This window comes from Coloeus monedula (genome assembly GCF_965178545.1).
Source record: "Coloeus monedula genome assembly, chromosome: 5".
Lineage (NCBI taxonomy): Eukaryota > Metazoa > Chordata > Aves > Passeriformes > Corvidae > Coloeus > Coloeus monedula.
The window spans coordinates 31,110,504-31,137,803 of record NC_138785.1 but is presented as its reverse complement, the minus strand read 5'-3'; the positions used below and the strand labels follow the sequence as shown (position 1 = coordinate 31,137,803).

Genomic DNA, 27,300 nt, shown 5'->3' with positions numbered 1-27,300 from the left:
CATTTTGTTTGTAGTGACACAAGTCTGGTCATCTTCCCATATACACTGTCTTTGTCAGTATTCTTGAAATAATCTTCCTTGCTAATTTCTTTTTTCAGTGCAGAAAAATAACTTGATGGATAATGAAAAACTTACAAATGGCAATGTTGTTTTAAAACATTTAGTTTACATTTAAATTTAGAAGGAAATAATAAGTATATTGAATACCTGTGGGATTTCTTTTGTCCTTCCAGAGACACGTTCTGTGACCAGCAGCCCAGTTCCCGCTCCATCAGTCCTCCAAACATCAAAAGCTTCTAAGCCCTTTGGTTATGGATATCCAGCACTGCAGCCAGGCTACCAAAATGCAACACCACCTACTCCTGTGCAGCCCAGTAATCCAGGACACCATCCTGGTTTTCAGCACTATCCACAGGCTTGTATTTTTAATTTAAATATTACTTCATTAAGTACTTTGTGAGAAAACCCTTTTCTGTGTGATCTCTTTCCCCTTTATTTTCATATTTCATATTTTTATAATTTCTGAGACAATAAATATTAGGTATAATATTGATGTCATAGCTGTGGTTCTAAACTTACTAGCAGGCTTTTGAATGAAAATTTTAAGAGTGCCTCCAAGTAGTTAGACTAACAAGTTTGCTTCACCAGTTAAGAGCAACCTCCACAGTGTTGAGGTTTGGTGTTTGAAAGAGCTGGACTTTATTGATAGGAAACCATGAAGAAGCATAAGGAAGTACTTGATAAGCATATATCAGGGCATAGGCTATGATCTCAAATGACCTTATGAGCAAGGCATGGCATAGGGTCCAGATAAAGAGCTCTATAGAGCTTGTGCTGGGCATGTGTAGTGGAGCAGGCTGCCTACATCTGATCTGTTTTCCTGGTAAAGAGAGCACCAAACACCCAAGAAATTGTGTACAATCACCTGATTCCTGTTGTACACTGAGAACAGTGACAGAAGAGCCAGACACTGGGGCAAGACACAACTGCTGAAGAAGTGCAGAGAAATGTATGTGTGAAGTGGTCTTGAAAAAAAAACATAATGATACACAAATCCTGCTCTCTGAATAAGAGCCAGTTGGCAAAACAGTGAAACTGCTGTGGTGGGTGACCAAAATTCCTTACTGCATATAACAACCAGGAGCGCTTTCACTGTCACAGCCATAATGTAAAATGTAATTTGGAATAAATGTTTAATTTAATTTTTTTTTTTTTAACTGAAAGGGTTGGCTTCATCTTTAATGTAAGATGGAGTTAAGCTCTTTTCAGGAGCACACTGTAAAAGAACAGCAGTTGCTTCAAGTGAATTGTGGTTGGATCTATAAGGAGAAAATTCTTCAGGATGGGAGTGGGGAAGCACTGGAACAGATTGTGCTGTGAAATTGTCAATCTGTAGATATTTTCAAAACTTAGCTGGACAAGTCTATATATGAGCAACCTAAATTAACTTTTAAGTTAGCCTTGCTCGAGCAAGGGGTTCGACTACCAGACCTCAAAGGTGCCTTCCAACCTAACTTTTTCTCCTCTTCTATGGTGTTTTGTTTTAATTTAAAAATAAATATTTAAAGACAGTGTCTGTAACTTGGAAAAGTTTATTGTAACATAAGTTAAATTGCAGCAGAGAGTAGGAGAGAAATTGTGTCAGCATTTTTAGTAACTTGTTTTCTTATGCCTGGAGAGATTGAAGGATTATGTGTGACTTCCAGTGTTGATTTGTGTAATGAATTTGAATTTTGTCCAATGATACACATTCGGAAGGTGTGTCACATTTGTCTTAGCATTTTTTTAATTTCTGCGGTACAACTCTGTGGGTTTGTTACTAACTGCTGCTGTATCTTTTTTTAATACATGCCTGGGATGGAGGGAATTACAAGAAGATTGAGGGTTGTTATTTACACATCATTGTGTGTTTACCTGTTTGTCGTGCTGTTACCTTTTTCAGCAATATCCAGGTGTGAACCAGCTGTCCTCTTCCTTAGGAGGGTTAAGTCTACAGCATTCTCAGCAGCCAGAAAGCTTGAGACCAGTAAACCTTACACATGATAGAAATATTTTACCGGTGTCTTCAGTTCCAGCACCTGTGCCTAACTTGAATTCTGATCTTAGGAAATTAAACTGCAGTCCAGAGTAAGTTTACTGGGTCTGGGACAGTGTCTTACATTTTTTAGTGTCCATTAGTGGGCAATAATTATTTAAAATGTCAAAAAATGTCTAAACCAACTCCTGACTTTGAATCTTAGTGATGAGCTAATAAAACCCCTTTTAATTGAAAATAAGTTTATCCTCTGAATACTTACACAAGTATTGAAACTGTCCTGCCATCAGAATACATAATATGCAGTGAGTGTAGCTTGTTTCCTAATACTTTAATAATTTTGTTTTATCTTCACCTTCTTTTATCCATTAAAAAAACCCCAGTCTTTTAATAAACACCTTAATGTTATGCAGTATGTTTAATAGAATATTTTCATAATATTGCATAGGATTTTCTTCACAAAAGTATTATGATCATGCCTGAATACATGTAATAATGTATGAATATATTTTATTATGGTAATTCTGCAATCACATATCCTTTTACCTCTGATTAACATTAAGTAGTATTATCAACTATCCCAAGTCAAGTGCAGCTAAGTACAATGGGAAGTGCTATTCCCCAGAGATTTTGTTTGTAATTCCAAAATAAATATTCTTCATTGCCCTAAAGTGACACAGCATCCTTATTGCTGTAGTGACAGTGCATGGTCCCACCAGAAAGCAGAAATCAGAAAACTGAAGGCCAGGAAGTCATTCTTATGTGTGGAACACTTTGGACCACACTGTGCATTGGGCTTTTTTAGTGTCCCTTCAGGTTACACAAAAGAAAAGGTTTTTACTCTCTCAGTATTTGGGATTGTTTTCTGCTGTTTTCTTACATAAATATGACATTCTGAGAACTAGTTAAATACTCTATTACTTCTGTAGTTCCTTCACTGGAAAAGTCTTTATAATGAATAGAAAAATACATAGTTTTCATTGAGTATTGTACCTAAAGGTTTTCTGTCTCTTAATTGCAAGTTAGTTTTGTTATACTTGCATTGCTGAACTACTAAACTGCGGAGCAGGGGAGTATTTTTTTGTTCATTTCCTTAGGAAGCCTTTCTAAAAATCTGTTTGCATTTTTTAAAATTAAATTATCTTTGTAAAACATAGGGTTTCTTAAATTTCTAAGTTCTTTAAAATCAAGTGTTAACACAGTGTTTTCAACATCTTTTAAAATGTTGTTTTTAACATGATTTTTCTGTTTCCTTTCAGCTCATTTCGATGTACATTAACAAATATTCCACAGACACAGGCTTTGTTAAACAAAGCTAAGCTTCCTTTGGGTTTGTTGCTGCATCCCTTCAGGGACTTAACGGTAAAGTATCTTACTTTTTTTCAGTGTGTTTATTTTATATATGCATTTGTTCTATTTTCATTCAAACAATAAAATATAATGAACTCTTAAGTCCTAAGTTTAACAGAAGTACCAAAAAATTGTCTGTGACTTAGAGAGGAGGAGAGCAAAAAAAGCCTTGAAATTGCTACTTCATTGAAATTCATAGGGGAGAAGCTTTGGAGAAGTCCTTCAAGTTTCTTTTTTTGTTGTTGGAAATCTTTGCTTGTATGTGGTTCTCCAAAGAATCGCCGCTCTGTGTGTTGGGCTCACAACTGTCAGATACCTCTTGAAAAGGTGTTCACAGAGCTCTCCTGGAGAGAGGTGCTTGGTTTGAATGGGTGACTGGCCTGATACTTGCTGTCAATAGAATGTAAGCACAATGTAAGAGTGAAGCTATATTCATAATTGTTAAGCAACTTCTCTCAATATAATTTATTAGCACTTATGTAAAAACGTGAATAACTGTCTGGTATAACTTCCTTTTATAAAAATGTGTGTTCTTTGTGTAAGGTTTGCTGTCTGTCATATTTCATACAGAGTCACTCAGTTGTCCTATCTTTCATAATTCCTTTGCTATAGTAGCTGTAATTTAAAGTAATTTCATTTAAGATCTTACTACATCTTTGATTTTGAGATTAGATTAAGGCAATAATTAAATGTTATTTCTTTTGATTTTAAGTGGGCTATTGTTTTTAGTAGACATAATAATTACTCTATGAAATTGAACTAAACAGCTAAAAGGAAAGATGATAGAAAATGTAGTCTTACAAAGCTTTTATGGACTGTACTGCACAGTGATGTTTTCCATAAAATGTATTCTATACCTTTGTGACAGCTTTTCATTGTTTCTTTTTAGCAATTACCAGTAATAACATCAAGCACAATAGTGAGATGCAGATCCTGCAGGACTTATATCAACCCTTTTGTTTCTTTCATTGATCAAAGGCGGTGGAAATGCAACCTGTGCTATAGAGTTAATGATGGTAAGTGACTGTCGCGGGAGATGCTTGCATTTATAGAATCTCTTTCAAGTATTAGCATTGTATCAGTCCATGGGATACTTTAGATTAAAACATAGACTATACTGACAGTGTTCTTATGACCCAGAGATTTTGAAAAACATCTTAAGTCAGATGTGTTGTGCATTTTCTCGAAGCAAAAGATTGTTTTGCAATCTTCGGGGAGATGAAGAAAATGTATTCATATTATGCTGATTACTTGTCTAATGAAATCAGCTAATCCCACTGACTGCAGTTGCAATATGCAAATGGAAACACGATAACAGCTACAACTGCAATCCAGGCCAGAGGTTATGAGAAACAGTACAGATTGCTGCTCGTTGTGAAATGCTCACTTACATTGCTGTTTTATAGTTGGGAATATATTGTTGTTCAAAAAAACCCTTTCTAATTACTGAACTTTGATGTTAAAGATATGCTTGAGATATTTGAAATATTCCTTTGTTTTATGTATCCGTAATGTGAATTTTTTGCTGGTGCAATAATTGAAATGTGCCCACATTACTTTGGTTGTAGCTGCAATAATGGTTTTTATTTGCTGACAAAAATATAATCTGTATTGGGGGGAATTTTTTTTTAATAGTTCCTGAAGAATTTATGTATAATCCTCTGACACGGTCTTATGGAGAGCCTCACAAACGGCCAGAGGTGCAAAATTCTACAGTGGAATTCATTGCTTCCTCAGACTATATGGTAAAAAAAGTTTTTGTGGTAGCTTCAACAGCAATTGCATATTAATATAATAGTGCTTGAAATTAATGTTGCATATTGCTCCTGTGATGTGTATTAATTTTCCCATGAAGCTCCTCTTAACATCAAGGAATAGTTAAATTCATATTTTGAGTTTTGGTTAATGTACACAGTCAGAAGATTTTCACTTAAAGGTAATTCAATGTGTGTTGTAATCCAGTGTAGTTTAATGTGGCACAGTCAGATTTGAATCTGATGCAGTGTAATTTCTGCCTTTCTCTCTCCTTTTGAGGAGGTTTTGAAAAACCAGTAATAGAATAATAAGCAAATTAATTCAGCTTCAAATTTCTAATTAGTAGTTGTGAAGAAATGATTCTTATTAGGAGTCAGCTTACAATTGCTGTGATAGTGGGAAAAAACCTAGTTCATAATGACATTATTAGCAGCAGCAAAAATAAATTGTTCTCTTGTCTTTGAATTGAAACACTGCAGCAGAGACATTGAACAGTGAATAAACAGAGCTTGTTACACATCCTATTCTTGGGGGAAGGATGTAGGTAGGATACTTTAACCCTGTTTAATGGATCACGTTGTCCATGTACTGAAGGAACAATGGAATTTAAAAGGTGGGAGTCCATATCTTTCATCATGTCTGACTGTTGGAAGGAGGGACTAAAACACCCTTTTTTTTCCTGAAGTATAGCATTTTATGTTAACTACAAATGGCAGTTATTAACCACTGGGGATTGTGGTTAAGTCTTTATCTCTGCATATTACTTAGTAAATTACCTTTATTTCATAATGTATACCTTGCATTTTTCTAAGTATTCCCTTTTCCTACTTCCCTTTCTAATGACTAATCACTTTTAACATTTCTTTGAATATGATTTTTGAGTGGTTTTGTTTTGTTTTGTTTTTTTTACTTTGTAGCTTCGTCCTCCTCAGCCTGCGGTATATTTATTTGTTTTAGATGTGTCTCATAATGCAGTGGAAGCTGGATATTTGACAATAGTCTGCCAGTCATTGCTGGAAAACCTAGACAAGTAAGAGTATAAATAACCTTTTCAAATCAGCTAACATGTTGTTATGAAGAATTGTCAATTAAAATTTTGAAGGAAATTTCAAAGTGTCTAAACATTCTGTCCCTAAAGGGCAGAAGTTCCATTGCCTGAAATTTCTTCCCGGCATGTGTATCTGCATATAATTTACTTACTTATCTGCAAGGAATATTTAGCTGTAACTTCTAACAACATGTTGATTGTACAAAGATTTTTAAATTGCATTCTTCCCCCCTCCAAGAACAAAAAAAAAAATAAATTACAGAGCTTAAATTGTCTGGTTCTTGTGCTGAAACGTCTGAGGTGCTGCAAACTGGATTGAGAGTGAGACTGCCCAGGTGAATTCTGTTGTCAGTTTGGTTTTCTTAGATCACAGTTACCCAGATCTACCTGTGCCAGTTTCTGTGTGTTTTCATTTTTGCACTGGGACAGCATGTATGGGACTGTTGCTCGTGCTTTTTGAGCGAGGATTAATGAGCTTCACTGTGTTCATGCCTTTTGACAGCTAATCCTGTGGAGACCTTGCCTTGAAAATTCCTTTCTACAAGTTTTTCTTGGGAACTTGGTTTTCTCATGAAGAAACCAACATATACATTAAAAATCTTCACTTCCATTTTTTGGTTCAGTCTTTCTTTGTTCAGTTTTTTACAGCTGTTTTGTCAACAGATTCTCAGAAACATGCTTAATTATTTTAGGAAAATTCATAAAATCCCATGCAAAGTCTACAAGAAAATCAGTGCATCCACCTCATTCATATACCCAGCTGGTAACAACAATATTTGCCTCTATTGCTTTTGGTCACTGTCATGGTTTTCAGCACTTCATGATGTTTTTTATATTTTATTTGAGAAATCCCATGTAGTCTTTAATTTTGTATTATGCCTGCCATACACTGAAATATGGTCCACATGAGAAGTAAGTATGTTGCATTGTAGAGACATTGGATTTTGGTTTAGAGCTGTAAGTACTCTGCAACTACAGCTACACTAACTGCATTAGTGAATGGGGGCTCTGAATTAGGAAAGAGCACAGTGCAATGTTTTCTATTAAAGAACTGAAAAGGCTGCCTTCTTTCATGTGTAATGTTTAAATGAACCTATAAAGTTCTCTTTTGAAACAAAACATCAATTAATAGTGAGTGCTTGTCTGTAACACTTGGTTTTATAAACTGTGTTATTACCCCAGCTTTTCAGAAAATATTGAGGGGATATTGCCTGTATTCATGCTTCAGATCTCCCTTCTTATGTTCTCTCCCTTCACTTCTTTACACATGAACTGAGTTTCTGCTAACATCAGCAGGAGACCTGAGTATCTTTATGCCTTGAGAGAGAGATTTAGGGCTTAATAGTTTATTTTTAATTGCTTCAGGCTGCCTGGAGATTCAAGAACAAGAATAGGATTCATAACGTTTGACAGCACTGTTCAGTTTTACAACTTGCAAGAAGGTTTATCACAGCCTCAGATGCTGATTGTCTCAGATATTGATGGTAAGTAAAAAGAAAATGGAAGTTGAATTTTTGAGAACCTATTATTTATTTTTTTCCCAGAACGGAGGCTAGAATCTCTCAACTGTTTGGTATTTTACAGAGTATTTTTTTGAAAAATAGTCTTGCACTAACTACAGAGTAGGCCATGTTTAAAATGTGAAATTCAAAGGTTAATTTTGCTTTGAATAGGACAAGCTTTGTATAGACTGTATTACTCTCTCTAACACGTATTAGAAAAGTAGACTATCTTGTGGTGTGTGTTTGTAGCAGTGGGCAATGAAATGTTTTGTTCTATTTTAGTGCTACCTTTTTCTTTAATAAAAAAGTTTTTTTCTTTTCTCTCTACAGATATTTTCCTGCCTACACCAGATAGTTTACTTGTAAATCTCCATGAAAGCAAAGAGGTATGATTGCTCAAAATACATCATTAAATTTAAGATGTTAAATGTTCAAAATAGATGCTTGTGTTAAACTTTGAATTCAAGCTTATCTTCATAATATGTGGTTCCAATGCTAATTTTTCATTATGGAAGTATTACATGTTGTTTCTTTGATACATCATAGCTTTTAAAATTACAACTTTGTTTTCCTTAGTGTATTAAAACTAAACTAAAATATTTGGTACTAATTCTTTCACTTTAGTCATGGCAATACAGCTTTTTAGAAACAGTGGAAAATGTCAAACTTAAAAAATCTCATTTGTTCTGCAGCTGATAAAGGATCTACTGAACGCGTTACCAAATATGTTCACCAATACTAGAGAAACACACAGTGCATTGGGCCCTGCTCTTCAGGCTGCATTTAAACTGATGTCTCCAACGGGTGGTCGGATCTCTGTGTTTCAAACTCAGCTACCGTCTTTGGGAGCGGGGCTTTTGCATTCCAGAGAAGATCCTAATCAAAGGTCAAGCACAAAGGTAAAAACCTTACTACTAATTTCAAGAGACTAAGGACTGGCCATGTCTTTCTGACTTGCATAGTTCTGCAGATCAATGCTTGGTTTTATTTTATAACAATTCACTAAATTTTAATTATGTCTGTGTTTATGCATTTAAGATCACTGGTTTATACATGTATATGTGGTGTTGTTTTGAAGTGTGTGAGCTGTCTTTTGGCCTTTGGTGCATCATTTTTCTTGGCAAGTAAAAGAAGCTGCAAATATTTGTGATTGGTTTGTGATCAGTTACTCAGATGCTGCTGTATAGTACATCTTTTGTTCCATGAAGTCTAAAAACCGTGATTGTTGCCTTAACTCTTCCCTGTATGATTTACTCACTAAAGGTGGTCCAGCATCTTGGTCCAGCAACAGACTTTTATAAGAAGTTGGCACTGGACTGCTCCGGCCAGCAGACTGCTGTGGATTTATTTCTCTTAAGTTCACAATATTCTGATCTAGCTTCTCTTGGTAAGGAGTACCTCATTCCCTCTTTCTGCACTGTTGTCTCTCTTCAGAAGCATAGGCTACCTCAGGAATTCTTAAATCATGTAAATATTTTAGCACTTCTGTAATTGCAGCTCATGTTGCAAAGGAATTGACCTTGAAGTTGATAGAAGTAAAGAACAGAAGTATTACATTAGTGGTATCAGACAACTTATTCTAGGATTTCAAAGTTTTAAATGAGAAGTATTCTCCTGCTCAAGAACAGGAAACAGAAACGTGGCAAGGAATAAATGAAGTTTAATTATAGGGGTAGAATAGAGGTTTCATCTTTCAGTAATTATCCAAGATTTGTCTCTGCACACACACGTAATTTTGCCTCTACACTATTAGATGTTTTTGCAAGCCCTTCAGTCTTAGCTGCCAAAGGTAGGATGCTTATTGAGCTTGGTGTATAATTAGGTCATTATGGTTCATTTCTGTTTTCAGTGGCCTGAGTCTGGGACAGTTCTCACTGTCTTACAGATGTGGGTGATATTGAGAAGATGAGCATAGATGTGACTTGTGGAAATCTGGACACAGTTTTTTGTCCTGATTTCACATTACAGTTTTACTTCTTAACTGTATCTTTCCTTCCTTCACAGCTTGCATGTCTAAGTATTCTGCTGGATGCATCTATTACTATCCATCTTTCCATCGTACCCATAATCCTGCTCAGGCTGAAAAGTTGCAAAAAGACCTGAAAAGATACCTTACAAGAAAGATTGGATTTGAAGCAGTTATGCGCATAAGATGTACGAAAGGTACGTCTTAAATACTGATTCATATGGAAAGGTTGGTGTAGGTGTGTTAGCAGTCGTTTTTATTGTGCTTAGTCTTAAGCAACATTAAATTGAATGTTATTTCTCTTTCTTTCAAGAGTAAGATAGTTACCTTCTTTATGTCAAGTTAGCTTTTGGTGTTTGTTTTCTTGTTTTGTTTTTTAGTTGATGGTACCATCTCACTGTAAGTTGACGTGTAGTGTAAGGGCATCATTCACTTTGGAGTGTTCAGAATTGAACATGCACTCTACAGGATCATGCTGAAATGTCTAATGATTCATTTAATTGGTTCTGCATGATAGAATTTTTACTGTTTGCTTAAACCTTAGCTTGAGGGCTGTGGGTTTTAGTTATTGATAAGAGTTTTCTATGCTGTTTTAACCTCACTCTGAATTATTGAATCTGCTTCTAGGTCTTTCAATACACACTTTCCATGGGAATTTTTTTGTACGATCTACTGATTTACTGTCTCTTGCCAATGTCAATCCTGATGCTGGATTTGCAGTACAAATGTCCATAGAGGAAAGTCTGACTGACACATCTTTGGTTTGTTTTCAAACAGCTCTTTTGTATACTTCCAGCAAAGGTAAATAAATTCAAATTAATTGGTCAGTGGGCTTTTTGTTTCTTTTTATAATGTAATGTTTGTATAGTTAGTTACAAAGCCTTTTGTTGTGCTCTGTACCCTATGAGGATCTTGTCAGAGCTAGTAAGCCTACTTGGCAGTTAATCACACACTGGAAATCCTTACAAATTCTGTTTTAGTGTGAAAATTTCATCTCCATCTGACATAGTACTGATTCAGCAAGACTCTTTTACTTAAAAGTCTGGCCATTGTTACCAGCAGTAGCATGTTTGGCAGGCACTTTGCCCAAATGCACAGATGGATGGATTGGAACAAGCTGCAGTTGCTACATTGGGTGGGCATAAAGAATAGCAGCTAATTTCTGTGGTGGAAGATGGCACAAAATTTTGGTATGGATATCAGTGTATTTGTTTGTAGGATCAAGACACTTATTGTGAATGTTGCTAGTTTGTGTTATCAATTTGAGCTGCTTTAGAGTAGAATTTGAACAGATTGAGACAGGATTGGGAGACAGTGTTGCAGCAATTTCCTGACTGGTATGTTTTCTAGAATGGGTGCATCTTAGATGGGAGGACATACTGTAATGACTGAATTTGTTTCCTTCTACCAGGAGAGAAGGCATAATGATTTCCACTTATTTCTCTTAGGTGAGCGTCGGATTCGCGTGCACACACTTTGCTTGCCCGTAGTGAGTTCCCTGTCTGATGTGTATGCAGGAGCAGATGTACAAGCAGTCGTGTGCCTCTTAGCAAACATGGGTGAGTAGAGACCAGAGAGATTCACATGGTTTTTTGCATGTTCCTTATTTTGCCAGTCATTTAATTAAAGTAGTGAGCAAAGCCTGGATATTATAGAAAAGGTTGGAGTGCAGCACACTGAAGCCTGTGAGTGCAAAACATGACAACCCCAAATTTATACTGAAACTGCAAACTGAAATATTACTTGTTCTGAATACTTAGATGACTTTAATCTTTTAAAAGGAGCCTTCTTTCTTTGTTCTCTGGATGTTAGTAAAGGACAAAGAATCATAACATACTTGGATCAAAACTCTTATTTTTGTATCGCCATTATCATTGTTGTTCACTCAAACTTCAGCATTCTAAGACTACTTAAGAAACAGAGATTCAGTTTAGTGAGTTGCTGGAGACTAAAAAGGAACTTCTGGCAACAGTCTATCTGAGATACTGGTTTTCTATCTCTCTATCCTGTTGTTGCCAGGTTGAGGATTTTTACTTATCCCTTACTTGTGGGTCATAAGTAGCTATTTCATAGACATAGCTGTTAAATATGTAGGACTCTGTGCAGCATTTTGGTGTGCTATATTGTATATTAATAGTGAAATCAATTACAAGAAATAAATAGTAATTCTGTGTCTTTTGGGGTTGGAACTAGATGATCTCTAAGGTCCCTTCCAACCCAAACCATTCTGTGATCTCCTCTTAAATACACATTGAGTCCAGCAGGTGGCTTCCTCTAACCAAAGGATTTGCAGCCCTTGCTCAACAGAGAAAAATTTACATTTACATAGTGCATTTACACTAATCAGAATTATGCCACTGAAGTAATGGAAGAAATATCTTGGGGGGGGGGGGGCAAAAATAATCAAAATTAATTGCTGCAAATCTTGTCTTGGAGGTTGGGCAACAACATTTCAACAATAGCTAAGTTGTTTGTATAAGGTTTAAAACAGGATTTATATTTAGACTCCACTATGTATGATTGCTTTAAAAATTTCTTTTAATTCTCCAAGAGGACAAACTATGGAGGCAAAATTAGCCACACTATATTTTTTTGCATTGTGAAAGTGAGTTCCTTTATGGACTGTCATCTAATTTACTCCTAAAAAAAATAGGAACACAGATGTGGTTTGGGGGATTTTTAGTCTGAAAACATAATCCAGAAGCACTACTAAAATTTTCAAAATTCTAGGGAATGAGTGAAGCCGTCTCTAGTAACTTCTTCCCTCCTTCTAACCCACCAGCTGTGGATCGCTCGGTTTCATCCAGCCTTGCAGATGCAAGAGATGCCTTAGTCAATGCCGTGGTGGACTCCTTGGCAGCATATATGTCAACTGCCTCAAATCTGCAGCAGTCCATGCTGATAGCACCAACTTCTCTCAAGCTCTTTCCACTCTATATTTTGGCTCTTCTCAAACAGGTATGTATAATCTAGTGGATTACTGTTTGATGTTTAGTTTGTTGTTCCATTTGAGGAATTCTTCAGTTCTAAGTCAAGCAATGTCTGCACTTCTCTAAAATTATGGAAATTGGATTATCATCTTCATGCAGACAGGACTTTAATGTGGAAGATGACTGTAGTAGCTTATTTTAAATTATTAATGTCTGAACCATTTATTAGTTTTCTTAATTTTGAATTTTTTATGTTTTGTTTTAAATTGTTTTACAATGAAAATAGATATATAATTTACAACTAGCATTTCTCAGATTTTGACAGCTAATTAGTGTAGTCCATTAAGATTGTTGGAAACTTCTTATTAGTACTTCTTCATTTTTATTTTATGATGCAAAAAACAAGTCAAGTACTTTTCAATACATATTTTTTGTAGTTTAAAGTTCCAAGAAGAAAAATGAGTTTCCATGGAGATACAGTGAAATTTATTACACAAACTGAAGTGATATAGTTGAAAGTTCACATAGAAGTATTTACTACTTTTTTTGTTTAATATCTTTGTTTGGCTTACTGAACATCATACTTAAAAAGAGAGAGCTTCCTGCAGGATTTTGTTACAAATAAATCTCACATCTTTAAGCTTTTCATGTCTGACAGTTCTTGGTTCTCTTATGATGAATAAACCTTTATATAAGTTTTGTAAGAGATCTAACCATAGTAATATATTTTCTTCAGCTTAGTGATTTCTTCAGTCTCTAGTATACTGAGTACTGAGTTTGATACTTGCATAACAAATGCAGTTAATGGGAAAAAGCAGACCATTTATTATCAAGAAAATCTGTGTAAAAGATAGAAATTAGAGTGGTTGAGGAAAGTTGTTTAGGTTTGGGGTTTTTTTTATCTTTACTAACAATAATAAAACATAGAGAAAGCAAAATCAAAATGCTTGTGGCAACCAAGGAGGAGTGGTGTCCTTAGTTTTGTAGAAGTGAATATGAATTTTAATCATAGGAATGTTCTCCATTGAGTCAGAATGTGATGTTTACTTCATTGTATTGCTTCTCACAGCAATTGTGTAGCAGTTGCTTCTAAAGGAAATCTGAAAAATTCATTAGGAAAGAGTTAAAAAAAATATTTTATCCTATGAGTCTAGTTTCTCCTATGAAACGTGAAAGTATGTTTCCCTTCCAAAGCTTTTCCTTAACACTGAATTCTCACTACTGTAAATTGAGTTAATCTTGTGCACGTATGTACCTTGCCTGAACTCTGCTTGTCTTATATCTTTCATATGATAGCTTGCATTGGTGAGTTTCACAGGCCAGTATCATTTGTCAAGAATAAAAATGAGAAATGCTGGTCCAATTGCATGCAAATTTTAGACAAACTGAGGGAGAAATTTATTCTCCTTCATCAGTAAGAAGGGACAGTGGATTATGTTTTAAACATATTCTGCTCAAGGTGTATGATTAAGATTCTATCAATAAGGTACATTTTTATACAAAAGCTTTGCCACCTTTGATTGACAGTTTCAGAAAACTGAAATGCACTCTTACATGGGACATAAAATACAGGATTTGTTTGAGTAGTGATGTTGTTCTCCTGCAGAAAGCCTTCAGAACAGGCACAAGTACACGCTTGGATGATCGTGTCTATGCAATGTGCCAGATGAAGAGCCAGCCTCTTGTTCATTTGATGAAGATGATACATCCCAACTTGTACAGAATAGACAAGTTGACTGATGAGGTAATGTATGAAGTCTGGTTATAGCATTTTCTAGTTTTAATGGCCCGTTAGACTTGGTGTTGTGCTGCAGTAATTTTATGTTGTTATTGTAATATAAACAGCATTTTCATGAAGTTATAAAAAAAATCAAAAACATTCTTTTCAGGTTTTGAGTTCCAAGTACGGTAGTGTGGTATAAGCAGAACTGTGGTTTTACTTCATCTTGTTTCAATGACCACAGTAATTCCATAATTTTTCATTATACAAAGAAAGTAAAGAAAACTTTATGCATTGCAAACATCTTCAGTGTGTTTTTATTATTTAGAACTGTCTGTGGTAAATGGGTGTAGTAGATCTGATGGATGATTCAGGGTTTTACGTACAGAAATCAGATACAGTTGCCTGTAATAACAACCTTTCAGTGGTTTCTGACTGAGGTGGATAAAACAGAATTGTACTGGTTATGATCAGACTGAGAAAGTATTCTGTGTACAAAACCAGGTTTTATTAATTCATCTTCTATAGACATAGCCTAGGAAATGGATGCATTTTTTTAATAGCAAGAAGCAAGATGGAATTTTATTTAAGGTCAAAATTAGTTATAATTGCAAAAATAAGGGGTTTTATAAGTAAGATTTTATGAGATTTTTAGTCCCTAGTTTTGGAAAAGCATAGGTAGGAGTTTGTTTCTAAGTGATTCAAGATTATATGGTAAACTGAATAGTTTCTCTTGTGGTGATATTGTATTGTTCAGCACAACCTCTGAGCTATTTGTAGTCTTAAAGCTTCTTTTAAGGTATTTCATAAACTCAAATAGGTGAGTCTAAACTCAGTGTTCTTCAGTGGAGTTAGTCTTTTTATACTTCACCCCTCGCAGTCTTTGAGATACCAACTTCAACTGGCCTTGTAAAGTTCTTTTTGTGGCGCTTAAATTGAAACAATGTATTCAGTGTGCTTGTGTTGTAAAGAATCAGCAGTGTCTTTAGAAGATCCAGTCTTTATTAGCAAAGGCTTTTAGATCAGTTATTTTGAGAACAATAATACAAAAAAATAAGGCTTATTTTACCTACTGGAATTAATTGACAAATCACATTCTAAGTCATAACAGAATGCTAATCTGCCATTTAGTACTACTTCAGTTTAAAGTATTTGTAACAAAGGCTGCTCTTCAATTTCTTGTTTCTTTAAAAAATTCTGTGTGATATATTACAGTATTCTTTTTAAATGTTTTTGTTGGTTTTCTTTTCTCTTAACATGTGATTCTTGAGAGTATTGAGTAAAGACTGGAACTTTCCCAAGTGGAATTCAGTAGCTTGATTTTCATAATTTTGTATAAATCCCCAAAAGCTGCTAATCTGTGGCATTATAGTATGAAATTTTTTAAATACTGATTGCTTTTTAATAGTCTTTTACTACATGGACAGTGGTTAGTTGGTAGAGTATTTTTTCCCTGTACTATTTGCAGAATGATTCAGAGATACTTGACATACCTGGCCTGTTTTTGTATTGGAGGGGAAAGCAGCTTTAATCTGAAAATACTGGGGTGTTGGGTTAATTTTTTTTTTATTTATTATTGGTTTTGTTTGGTTTATTGCTGGGAAGGAAGGCGGGGTATTTTTTAATAATGTCAATGCAAACAGCCAGATTCTTTAATCAGATCAGTCATAGTGCTCTGGGGACAAACCCAAGGATCACTTGAGGGAGGATGTTAAATCAGGGGACTTCCTGTTAAATGAATGCAGTTAAATACTGAACCCTTCTGTATAGGGAGTAGAATTTAATGGTCTTCTGCTCTTGCAACATTTCTAGTGAAATTGAATGCAATGGGAAAAAAACAGAAGTTGTTTGAGAAAAACTTAAGTGTCAACACTAGAAATTCTTTTGAAATTTTGACATTTGTAGCATCAAAAATGTTACATAAGCAACTTAACTTGCATTATTATGTTTTAGGTATTAAAGTAGCCTTTTGAATAAGTAACATTCTAGAGCTCTTTGATGCACATAATCATTTTAGGCTTAATGTAGTACTTTGTTATATGAGAATCCTCAAAATTTTACTAGAGATTAAAGGTGCTTTTCCTGTTTTGTTTTACCTTTCAAGGTAAAATTCTAGTGTTATTGGGTTTTTTGTTACAGACTACAATACATGTAAATGACAGAGTTGTTCCTCAGCCACCTCTTCAGAAGCTGTCTGCAGAGAAGTTGACAAGAGAAGGAGCTTTTCTTATGGACTGTGGTTCAGTAAGTTAAATTTTACACATTCATTTTTTAAAAAAATTTTTAAGGGGGAAAAAAAAATGCAATGCCTGCTGTGTTATTAAAACCAGTCAGCTCTCAGCAATAACAGTGTTGTGAATCAGCATTCCAGGTAACCTGACAGAAGTCTGTGTTCCAGTGAAAAGCTTTCATATTTTGATCTGAGAAGTATCTTTGAGGCTCTAGAGGTTAATTTTTTTTCATGCAAGACTGATCACAATATACCAAGAGTTCACACTGAGGTGTTTTTTCTGGAATTTAAGGATTTTTATTTTCCAGAATTTCTTTTAATGGCTATAAAATTGCATATACTAAGAGTATTTAAAAAAACACTTGTCACAGGAATGTTCTCAGTTACCCACAAAAAGTGGGTTTATGATTTGTGGCCTGTGTTATGTAAGAGTTGCGAGTGAGAGGGAATTGGAGAGTGAACAAAATCTGTAGATACAGCTTAAGGTATTTGTAGCAGTTGCACTGAAACACACTCAATTGGATAAAGCATTATGCTACTCCAGTGGCAGTCTAGAAGGTGTTTTTAACCTTGAATCACTTCAGGGCTGTGTGTGAAGGTAAAACTTTTGTCTCCAGGCCTCTGAAATAATTACTACAATAAGCTTTGATAATTGGTGCTTTACTACGACATGTTTAGATTGGGAAGCCAGTGTGCAGTAATCAACAGAGTGGTGTGACTTCAAATAATTTGAGGGGTTTCATTTAAGGAGGTAACATGGGAAGTTACTGCATTAACTGTTCCATTATAGATGTGTCCTGCAATCTCATTCTTTCAGTATTTGAATTCTACCTATATATTTTTTTTTATATTTAATGACCTTTCTCTAAGTGTTACCAATTTACTGATTATTTTCATGCTTACTTATGAATATAGACATGTATGTATGAATTGCAACTGGAACACTTAAGTGATTCATTTGCATGGAAGTTACTATTCTGGTATTATTCCTATTGCAGCACTACTTACTTGCCTGTTTCTCTAAAACGTTTGCAGGGCCTTTACTAAATCTGATTCTGACATCTTACAGGTTTTTTACCTTTGGATTGGAAAAAACTGTGATAACAACTTCATAAAAGATGTCCTCGGATACCCAAACTATGCATCAGTGCCACAGAAAATGGTAGGCATTTTAATGAGTTGAGCTCTATAGTGCTTACAGTTGGAATGTGCATTTAATCTATTTATTTCTGCATTTTCAGTTTTTAATTATGTAACTATGAGTTAGGTTGGTTTTTTTTCTAGTTAGGTACCTTCTAACCTCTTGTCAGCTTCATAGGAGCCAGATAGGAGTTGTCAGATGCTTTCAAGGAGAGAATGTCAACATGTAAATTTTAGCATTCATGAAATGCCAAACAGTTGCTCTATAACATAACTGCTTTTATTATTTTAATGGAAGCTTTCACACTTTTAATGTGTGCTTTCACAAGAATAGGAAGTAATTTCACAGGATGAATACAAAAATTATCTATTCAGACGTGCTAATGATTAAGACTGGAGTTACCATAGTTTTCAGAAGCCTTGTGTTCTTTGAACCTAGTGTAAGATACCAAATCTGTGGTATGACACAATAGGTTTGTAATTAATGGTAAGAGTTAAGTTTTGCTCAGCTTCCAAGACTTGACTCAATGTTAAAAAGAGAAAATTTTAGCTATTAGAACATCAAAGACCCTTGGATGTGTGTTTTGGTGGAGCGCTTTTTATGTTATAAACTGTACCTATAGTCTAGTGCATGAAACAGCAGCAATTAAAGAGAAGTCTCCTCTTAAGTGAGTAGTGATTCCATAATGTCAACAATTGGCAAGTAAGGATGGACCCTTTTAAGACACTCTAGGAAAGTTCAGAATCAAATGGTTGTATCCAGATAGTAGCAAAAATATGTTAGTATAGAAACACATAGGTAGATATTTTCTGTTTATAGTTGCATAGTATCAAGGAGGAAAGTGAAGAACAGGTTAAGAGTGGTAAGCTGTAAGACTACTGTAAAACTGGACTGCTGGTTCAGAGTTTTGCATTTTGCATGTATTAACTATTTAAAACTGTCCCCTATGACCAGCTGGTGGTAAGTATTAGTTAATAGAGCTTCCAGGAAGAACTTGGATAACGGAAGGAGGAGAATTTTTTTCTAATGGTTATATAGCATCTATTATAATGAAAATTAGACAAAAACTTACATAAAATTATCTTAATTATGCCCTCATTCTACAAAGGTAGCAGTGGAACTACTTTAACTGAAATAAATTCCTTTATGCCATGTTAATTGTCTTAGTGTCAAATTGGCTGAAGAGTTGGTATATTTAGCTCAGTGAATTGCTCACATCTTTTTAAGTCTATTTTTTTCAGCTTATTCCCTAACCAGATAGTCCAGTAGCATCTTTCCATTGATATTTACATAAAATTGAGATTTCACTTCTTGTTTCTTCAGTAATGCAAAGTGCAATATGTAGAAACTTGACAGAGGAAGATAACAGGCAAGAAGACTGCAAAAGCAGCATTTTGAAAAGATGACCTTGCTGTCTAAAATCTTTTGCACTTAAAACACAGTGTAAGATGTACTCTTACCTAGATAGCAGCGCACCACAGATATTATGAGGTGTTGTCCTTTAAACTGAAGAAAAACATCTGTGTATGTTAATCCATGGTTGGTAATTTCTTGATAGAAATTGTGGCTTGAGTCATGTTACGACTTCCAGGATCAGGTTTTTTTTAATAGTTTCGATCATAAAAGGTGATGGTTTCTTTCAATTACCTTCAACCAGACACAGCTTCCTGAGGTGGATGCACCTTCTTCAGAAAGGACACGATCTTTTATATCTTGGCTTAGAGATAGTAGACCTTTAAGTCCAGTTCTTCAAGTAATAAAGTAAGTATTCCTGTTATGTACTGACTTGTTACTAGAAACTTGTATTTACAATTTCTAATTAAGACTGCTGAAAAGTGAGTATATCTATCTGGAAGAAACTGAGTAACATCATCTTCCCAGCTGATACAGTGCTGTTTCTAAAACTGTCTAGTGACAAAGGTTGTCTTTGAATCTAGTGCAAATTCAGATGTTAATAGTTGTATTGGTAGGAATTAGTTCTGTATTTTTATATTGGGAATACTAAACCGCAGTGGATGTCCTTATGATCAATGGTGTTAACCAGGCTAGTTTCCAGTATAGCTTTTATAATTTCGTTATATGCATATAAAAAAGATTCAAGTAAAGTTAGTACTCTGTAGATGGTTTAATAATTGTATGTGTTACTGAAATCTATAGGACAGCAGTTCATTTATGATAGATGAGGCAAGTTCTGAAGCCTTTTCAAGCCATGACCTGCTTAAGGAGGTTCAAATTCTCTAAAGTGTTTATACTTGAGATTACATTTCACTTGTAAAGTACTCATTTTACTGAGCCAGATGGGAGATCACTTTTTAGAGAGTATCATAATTTGCACAGAGAAATGATGCTGAAATATAGGACTGAAGATCTTGAGCTGTTGGCATTGTGGCTGCTGCTTGACTTGCAAGAAGTTCTGAGAGACCATAATAGATAGGAGATCTCTGCTGCATGCTGCACAATACCGGATCAGAGGACTGTGTCCCAGCAAATTTTTATGGGGGCAATAATTTTGGATACTAGGTCTTTGACATGTTTACCTTTTCTATTCTGTTGCCAAGAAAGTCTGGGGAGGGGATTGAGATTGAGATTACATGTAAACAGAGGTGGAATTTTTGCATTTTTTCATTGCCACCAGCGTATTTGTTAGCTTCAAAAACAAAAGAATTTTTACGTTTCCTGTTTTGTGTTTCTACAAGATATTTTAAGTGCTGTATTTCACCTGCTTTTCTACCATTTTATATACTTTAAAAGATGTTATTTGATAGTGTATTGCAAATTTCAAGTGTTTTTCTAGGCTTTGGATTATTTGCAAATGACAGTAAGCAATTTATTAGAACTTATCCCTCTGTTTGAATTTGTAGTGGATTTTTTTGCTCGAAATTTGATTTTGCTCAATACCTTCCCTTCTTCTTTCAGAGACGAGAATCCTGCCAAAACAGATTTTTTTCAGCATTTAATTGAGGATCGGACAGAAGCAGCTTTCTCATATTATGAATTCCTACTTAATATTCAACAGCAGATTTGTAAGTGACCAAGGAACAGGTAGAGGAAAAAGTCAGACAGAAGCATGGGCCAAGAGAAGCATATGGGAAGTTACAGAAGTGGATGCTTGTTCTTCACAATATACAGTGACCAGCACTGTTTTGGAAGCTTTACAGCTAAAGGAGTATACATTTCCAAAAGAATTTTGCAGATTTCCTTCAGTCTAAAAGTGCTACAAGTGATGAAGCTGTTTCACTAGTAAACTTTAAAATTGGTTTGTACACGTTTCCAGTTGTGCAGCGGTATGGTGCTCTGTTTATTGCAAGCTGGTGAATTTATGTAGCTATGTGGGATGATATTTCTTAACAAAATGTACAATTAGGTAAAGCCTTTTTTCTTACATTTATTATAGTAGCCCTTCCAGATCCAAATCCTTAACAGAGATATCAAAGGGCAGTAATGTATGTTGGTTGTTTATATGAATTTCTTTTTAAAAGGAATGACTCATATTTGCTAAAGACTTCAGCAAATTCCCTGTGAAAGTTGTAGAGTTTCAGTAAAGTAAATCAATTGTAGAAATAAAATATATAATGTACATAAGTATTACATTTGTAAAGAAAATGTAAAAAATGTAACTAAAAAAAAGACCTAGCTCATTGTGCAGAATTGTTGAGTGCTCGATGATGATGAATTGTTTTGTCCCAGGCTAGACAATGAAGTTGACTATTAAAACATGATAAAAAAAGTATCAATGTAGAAGGAATACAGCTGCTGCTTCTGTTAATTTTAGGTGAATTTATCTATGATTGGCTTACTAATTAAAATATTTTGCTTTATCGTGTCGTTTTATATTTATGCAATTATAATCATTTTGCAGCTAAACTCTTACTGAACTGAATATTGAAGAGAACATGTTTACCACCTTACTTCACAGACCTATGGAAGGGAGGAGAAAACACTACATAATCTGAAATGAATTTTGATACAGAGTTCCTAAACCCCTTATGTATTATCCTAAAGAAGGCATATCTGTTAACCTTGTTCTGCATTTTGTAACTACTGTAGTCTTGGTCCAGGTTTCTGTAACTTGTGTTGTCTGCCATTTAGAGTAAGCGTGAGTAATCATTCACACTTGAAGATATGAATTCTTCTGTGATCTAAAGAAAAACAAGAAGGGATGTAAAAATTAATTGCATTACATCAGTGAAAGTAAAGGCTTTAAAATGACAAAATTCAAAATGTAATCACATTTGCATATTTCAGAAGCTTTGTTCTTGCTAATGTTTTGATAACTCAAGGGTTTGGGCTTTTTGATAGATTCATGACAGATTTTTTTTAATTTGTTTAAGTTGGGATGGTTTTGTTTGGCTTTTTTTTTTTTAGAGACACATTAGAATTAATGCATATAGCACAATCACTCATACTTAGTCTTCTGAACTTTGTTTATCTGTTTGGTTTAATGAAATGTGACTACGATGGAATAATTAGGTACAAAAAAGTAAATGATGATTAGTATGATTACATTTTAATTTAATGTAGCCTTGAAAATGCTAACATTGTATTTTAACTGCTATAGCCCCTGAATCAAATAGTCGAGGAAAAAATGTACTAGCTATGGTTTGCAAATGCTTTAAAAGCTACAACAGTTAAATTGCGCAAGTAGTGTTACTCTGCATGTTAGCACAAACTCATTGTTTGGAGAAGATAAGTTATATTTGTGTGTTGTCTTTAACTAAATGTGTTTAAGTTACCCAAAGAATTACATAAGAGAAACTTTCCATTTAGTAAATTAATTTATCTTGTAATAAATATCTGAGGCAATGCTGAATGTTGTCCCGAAATCAGACCTTCAGGATTTCAGTGCTTGTTTGTAAAGTAATGTGCATTGGGTGAAAGCTAAGTGCTGCTGAAGAGTGGGGCATCTTAAAAATTATTTGTATTTGTGAAGATGAGAAGAGCATGATAACATTTTAAATGCTCCATGAAGATGCTTCTGATTTGTGTGTTTGGTATTGATATCTGGGAACACGTTATGCCATGATTCATTGCAACATATTCTGCAAAATCATTTCTTAAAGCTTTATTCTTCTAGTATAGTTTTTGTATATAAAAATTATGAAAAGTACATCTTGAGAGCTATTTGTTCAGTAAAATTATTACACAGCACAGAGAATATAGTTATTTTTTTTATTAATTATAGAGCACATCTTCATTCTGACTGATCTTCGGTTTAAATTTTAAAAAGAGTCTCATGGAAGTATCTTGAATGTGAAGCATCTCAGGATTCAGGGTACTGATATTAGTCTTTTGATCAATAGAATATCTGTAGGCATGGCAAGAGTATCTTTCTGAAAAGGACCTGGGGGTTCTGGTGGACAACAAGCTGTCTCTCAGCCAGCAGTGCCCTTGTGGCCAAGAAGGCCAATGGTATCCTGAGGTGCAATAGGAAGAGCATTGCCAGCAGGTTGAGGGAGGTGATCCTGCCTCTCTGCTCAGCCCTGGTGGGGCACATCTGGAATGCTGTGTCCAGTTCTGGGCTCCTCAGCACAAGAGAGACATGGAGCTCCTGGGGCAGGTCCAGCAGAGGCCAAAAGGGGCGATGAGGGGACTGGAGCATCTCTTATGAGGAAAGGCTGAGGGAGCTGGGCCTGTTCAGCCTCGAGAGCAGACAACAGAGAGGGGAACTCATCAATGTCTCTTAAGTGTCTGAAGGGAGGGTGTCAGGAGGACAGAACCACGCTCTGCTCAGTGGTTCCAGGCAATAGGACAAGAGGCAACAGGCAGAAAGTGATGCACAGGAAGTTCCACCTAAACATGAGGAAGAACTTTACCGTGCAGGTGACCAAGCCCTGGCACAGATTGCCCAGAGAGGCTGTGGAGTCTCCCTCATTGGAGATAACTCAAAAACCATCTGGATGCAATCCTGTGCAACGTGCTTTGGGATGGCTCTCCTTGAGCAAGGATGTCAGACTGGATGAGCCCACTGGTGGTCCCTCCCAAGTCAAAGCATTCTGTGATTTAAAAGACAGTTTTTCTTACAATGGCTTGGATCACACCACTGTAGCAGAAGATACACATCAAAAGATTAATCCCACCAGGGGAAGTACTGTGCAGCTCAACAAGCTTGTTGCCTAGTAAGGTTTTGGAGAAGAGATAAAAGACATGCTTTCGTATCTGCTTAAATAAAGTGCTGAACTGTCCAAAGTAGTTTTCTAGCCATTCTAAGGATTGAACTTTTCCCAAAGAGTCTTCCACACTGCATAATATAAATCATGTGTGTTTCATTAGAAATTTAAGATTTTGCAGGAAAGATGTTTCCCAGCCCCAGCTAAGTAAGTCTTTGGGTGATCAGTTCAAATGCTCAGTATTTTAAATACTGAGAGTGGGGATCCCTTTCCTGTCTTTGTTCTACACGCAACATCTTGTACCTCTTTTACCAAGAACGTAGTATGGAATTTCCTGTGGGAGAAATTAGAGCCCATGAAGCTCTTACAACTGTAGGACATGTGATGCAGCTCCCCAAGAAGAGTTACTGAGCTTGATTCTTTATTTTGTTCTTGAGCTTATTAAAAATAAACCCATTTATTAATCTTGGTGTAGAGCTTCATGGCAATGGAGGAAAGATGACTAGGGGCAGGTAATTTTGTTTTGCCTTGGCTTTGTGTAAATTTTATCAGATACTGAAAAGATAGGTTTTTTATGGCTGGTGTTTGTAAAAAGCCAAAATCAGTTGTAAGTAATCCCGAGAGTCTAAGAGCTCTTCAGTAGTTTTAAATGTGGAGTCAAGTTTTTTCAGACCAGAGGACACAAGTAGGTTAATGAAGAAGTAATTACAACCTCAGTCACTGACTTCTGTAGTTAGAAGTATTAATTTAAGCATTAGAGTCTGGAAAGATCTTGTTTTGATTTTAGTTTTGATCTGTATTTTGTCTCCAGGTTGTATTCTGATAGCAGGCAGGATGTAATCCTCCAGAAATTCAGCATCCAGTGCGAGGAGTGGGGAGGTCTGAGGCTTAGCTGGCAATGAATTTATGCAATACCCCAAATAGGTGTCTGTTACTATGTAAAAATTACTTAAATGATGTATAGTTTAAAAAGCAGTTTTTCATATTTTAATACATGTTAAATTTTTTATAGTATTTTTTGGTCATTTATTAAGTTCTAAAAAAGGGTGGAGGGGGTTTTACGTACCCTATTGCATCTCAGATTTTCATAAAGGAGGTAGAATATAATTAGAATCACAGATACTTCTGATTTTTAGCATACCAGGATCTTTGGTAGACTTGTGTTGCGAATTTAAAGGGAATGGCCAAACTGTAATGATTTTTTGATGCAATTTCTTTACCTCTCAGCCTCTAGAATTAAAAAAAGAAAACCATTTCTAGCAGTCTTGCATGTCTTTACTTAAACTGATGTTATGTTATATTGAAATTCAGGAGTCTGGAAAAGTGTGGTTACAACTTTTGCTAATAACTGGCATTGAAGTCTCTTTTGAGAACATTTTCCTCACAAGATACTGATGATTCCTCTCCATGGAAAAATCCAAAGGGATTTCTACTTTTTTGAGTGTATCAAGAGAATTCTCACATGATTAGCATCGTGTAAAAGATTATTACAACAACGACAATTCAAGTAACTATATAATAGATCTTTCTTCATTTTGTGCTTCAATCCACTTGCAGGGCCTTTGATGTCTTTTCCTTTACAGTTTTGATAATTAGAAAAAATACATATTACACAGTCTTTCTTCTTATTTCCTTTGGCAGACTTTAGCAAAAGGAGCTGCCTAATTAGGAGTACCAGTCATGCACAGGATTTTAGTCCATGCACAGTTCCACAGAAGAGAAATAGGGGAGGTGGCAGAACTCCTGGAAATATTTCACAACCTATTTTTAAAAAAACTTTTTGAAAAGGAGGAAGGATTAAAATTTCATTTTCTTGCACCTGTTTACCTTTATGATTTTCTGGTTTATATTTACTTAAAGCTACGTGTGAGGCTTTTATTTGATTTTTTTCAGATGTTAAGAGAACCCTACCCTAGAGGCATCGTCAAATACAGATCTCCAATTACACCCTTAATCATGTTACCATTAAAAGAAAAGTGTCAATTTTACAAAGGTCAGGAGTGTTGGGAGGCAGTACTGTTTGGTTAGTAAGCAGTATACTACTTCTTTTATCAATGTGAGTAGAAAGTCTACACTTGCAAGACACTGAGGCCTCGGGGGATTCTCAGGTAAAGTGTTTATTGGCATAAGAATCCTCAAGTATGAGAAATAGTTGGTGATAATTAGCCATCTTGGTAATCTGCTAGCCATACGAAATGTTGTTCTCGTATTGTTTAAAATATGTTTTAAAAATTAACAGATTATCTCATGTTAGAATAATTAGGGTGGAGAAAGTAATATTTAGGAAAATACTTAATTCTGTTAATAACATAGATACAATGCTTTCAAAAAGTTCTGCAGGCTTTAAATCTCAGCTTCTATGAATACAAAATATTACTAAAAATTACCTGATGACCTAATGCTGAAGGAAAGAAAAAAGGAATAAAATATGTAGCAGTCGTCTGTAGCTAAGGAACTCTTTATGCTCTTTTCTTTTTGGCAGCAGAATACGATGCCTTCATTATCTGAAATAGCACTTAGGAGAAGCTGGAAGTAAAACTGGAATCACTGGTATATGTGCTGGATGTCTTCATCCAGCTTGCTAAGCTTCTGAAAGATTGGTGCTTTTCTATCCAGGTGCTCAAGTTTAGGAATTTCTTACAATATGGCTGTATTTCAAAGTGCCTTATATGTTTATTCAAAATAAAAAGCCATTTGAGTTTCCAAGATTTCCCTTTTCCCTTATCCAGGTTATTATATCTTATTACCAAAACCATGTATGTAAATGTTTGATTTACTCTTGGAGAGCAAGTATGAGATCTTTCAGCCTTCTGAACATGTTTTGAAAGTTTTAAAGTTCCTGGAAGAAGAGTGGAAGCTGCCTGTGCAACGCGGACTCTGGCATCTCCAGCAGTGCGGCTGAATCGGTTCTGCAGGAGCGATGCGGCCGTTGGGAAAAGCAGTGCACGAGGGGTCTGTCTGCTGCTCCAACACTGTCAGGCTGAAGCTGGATCATCGAGCGGTGCTGCCCATCCACCTGCTCAAGCATCCTGTCTCCTTTAAGAGTGACTGGTGTCCGATGGTCGGGGTGAAACATGAGAAATCCCTCGTGTGTAAGTTGTCCTACCCTGAGATGCATCTCTACCTTATGTATTTAGAGATCAGCTGGATGTGTAAAACCCTGTCAGCATTTTTGCTTATCGGAGTAACTGAGTATTGTTGACCTTAGACTGAGTAATTTCTTCTAATGAAAGGTTTTGCAATCTAATTACCTGTGGAGAAAAGTATAATTTTTTTCTTCTCTCTGAAAATTTCCAAATGTTCTATAGCTTCCTGAACTGGGGGGAACAGGTATCAAGCTGTTCTCTACCCTTCTTTTTTTAGTGCAGTGTTAGGTCATCTCCTTAATTTGCTTTCTACGGCTTTCAGTTTCTCAGTGTGTTTAAATTTCTGATGGGATGTTCATTTGTCTTTCCACACCACCTCTTAGGATTATACTTGACATAAGGTGCCTGCTACTATGCAAGTTATCACAAA

General features: G+C 35.4%; 1 protein-coding gene across 3 annotated transcripts in view; it reads left to right on the top strand.

Annotated features, from left to right (window-relative positions):
* Window positions 1–23,572, top strand: part of SEC24B (SEC24 homolog B, COPII coat complex component) — a 48,016-nt gene extending 24,444 nt beyond the window's left edge. For all 3 annotated transcript variants that reach the window (XM_082281215.1, XM_082281214.1, XM_082281213.1), the window contains 19 exons: window positions 234–415; window positions 1,943–2,127; window positions 3,295–3,397; window positions 4,275–4,401; window positions 5,021–5,130; window positions 6,058–6,170; window positions 7,554–7,672; window positions 8,021–8,076; window positions 8,383–8,589; window positions 8,954–9,077; window positions 9,695–9,853; window positions 10,284–10,457; window positions 11,105–11,215; window positions 12,439–12,614; window positions 14,193–14,330; window positions 16,446–16,550; window positions 17,606–17,698; window positions 19,335–19,438; window positions 20,594–23,572. In XM_082281215.1, the coding sequence (XP_082137341.1) occupies window positions 234–415; window positions 1,943–2,127; window positions 3,295–3,397; window positions 4,275–4,401; window positions 5,021–5,130; window positions 6,058–6,170; window positions 7,554–7,672; window positions 8,021–8,076; window positions 8,383–8,589; window positions 8,954–9,077; window positions 9,695–9,853; window positions 10,284–10,457; window positions 11,105–11,215; window positions 12,439–12,614; window positions 14,193–14,330; window positions 16,446–16,550; window positions 17,606–17,698; window positions 19,335–19,438; window positions 20,594–20,708 (2,501 nt within the window). In that variant the 3' untranslated portion in view covers window positions 20,709–23,572. The remainder of the gene's footprint in view (window positions 1–233; window positions 416–1,942; window positions 2,128–3,294; window positions 3,398–4,274; window positions 4,402–5,020; window positions 5,131–6,057; window positions 6,171–7,553; window positions 7,673–8,020; window positions 8,077–8,382; window positions 8,590–8,953; window positions 9,078–9,694; window positions 9,854–10,283; window positions 10,458–11,104; window positions 11,216–12,438; window positions 12,615–14,192; window positions 14,331–16,445; window positions 16,551–17,605; window positions 17,699–19,334; window positions 19,439–20,593) is intronic.
* The last annotated feature ends 3,728 nt before the right edge of the window (window positions 23,573–27,300 follow it).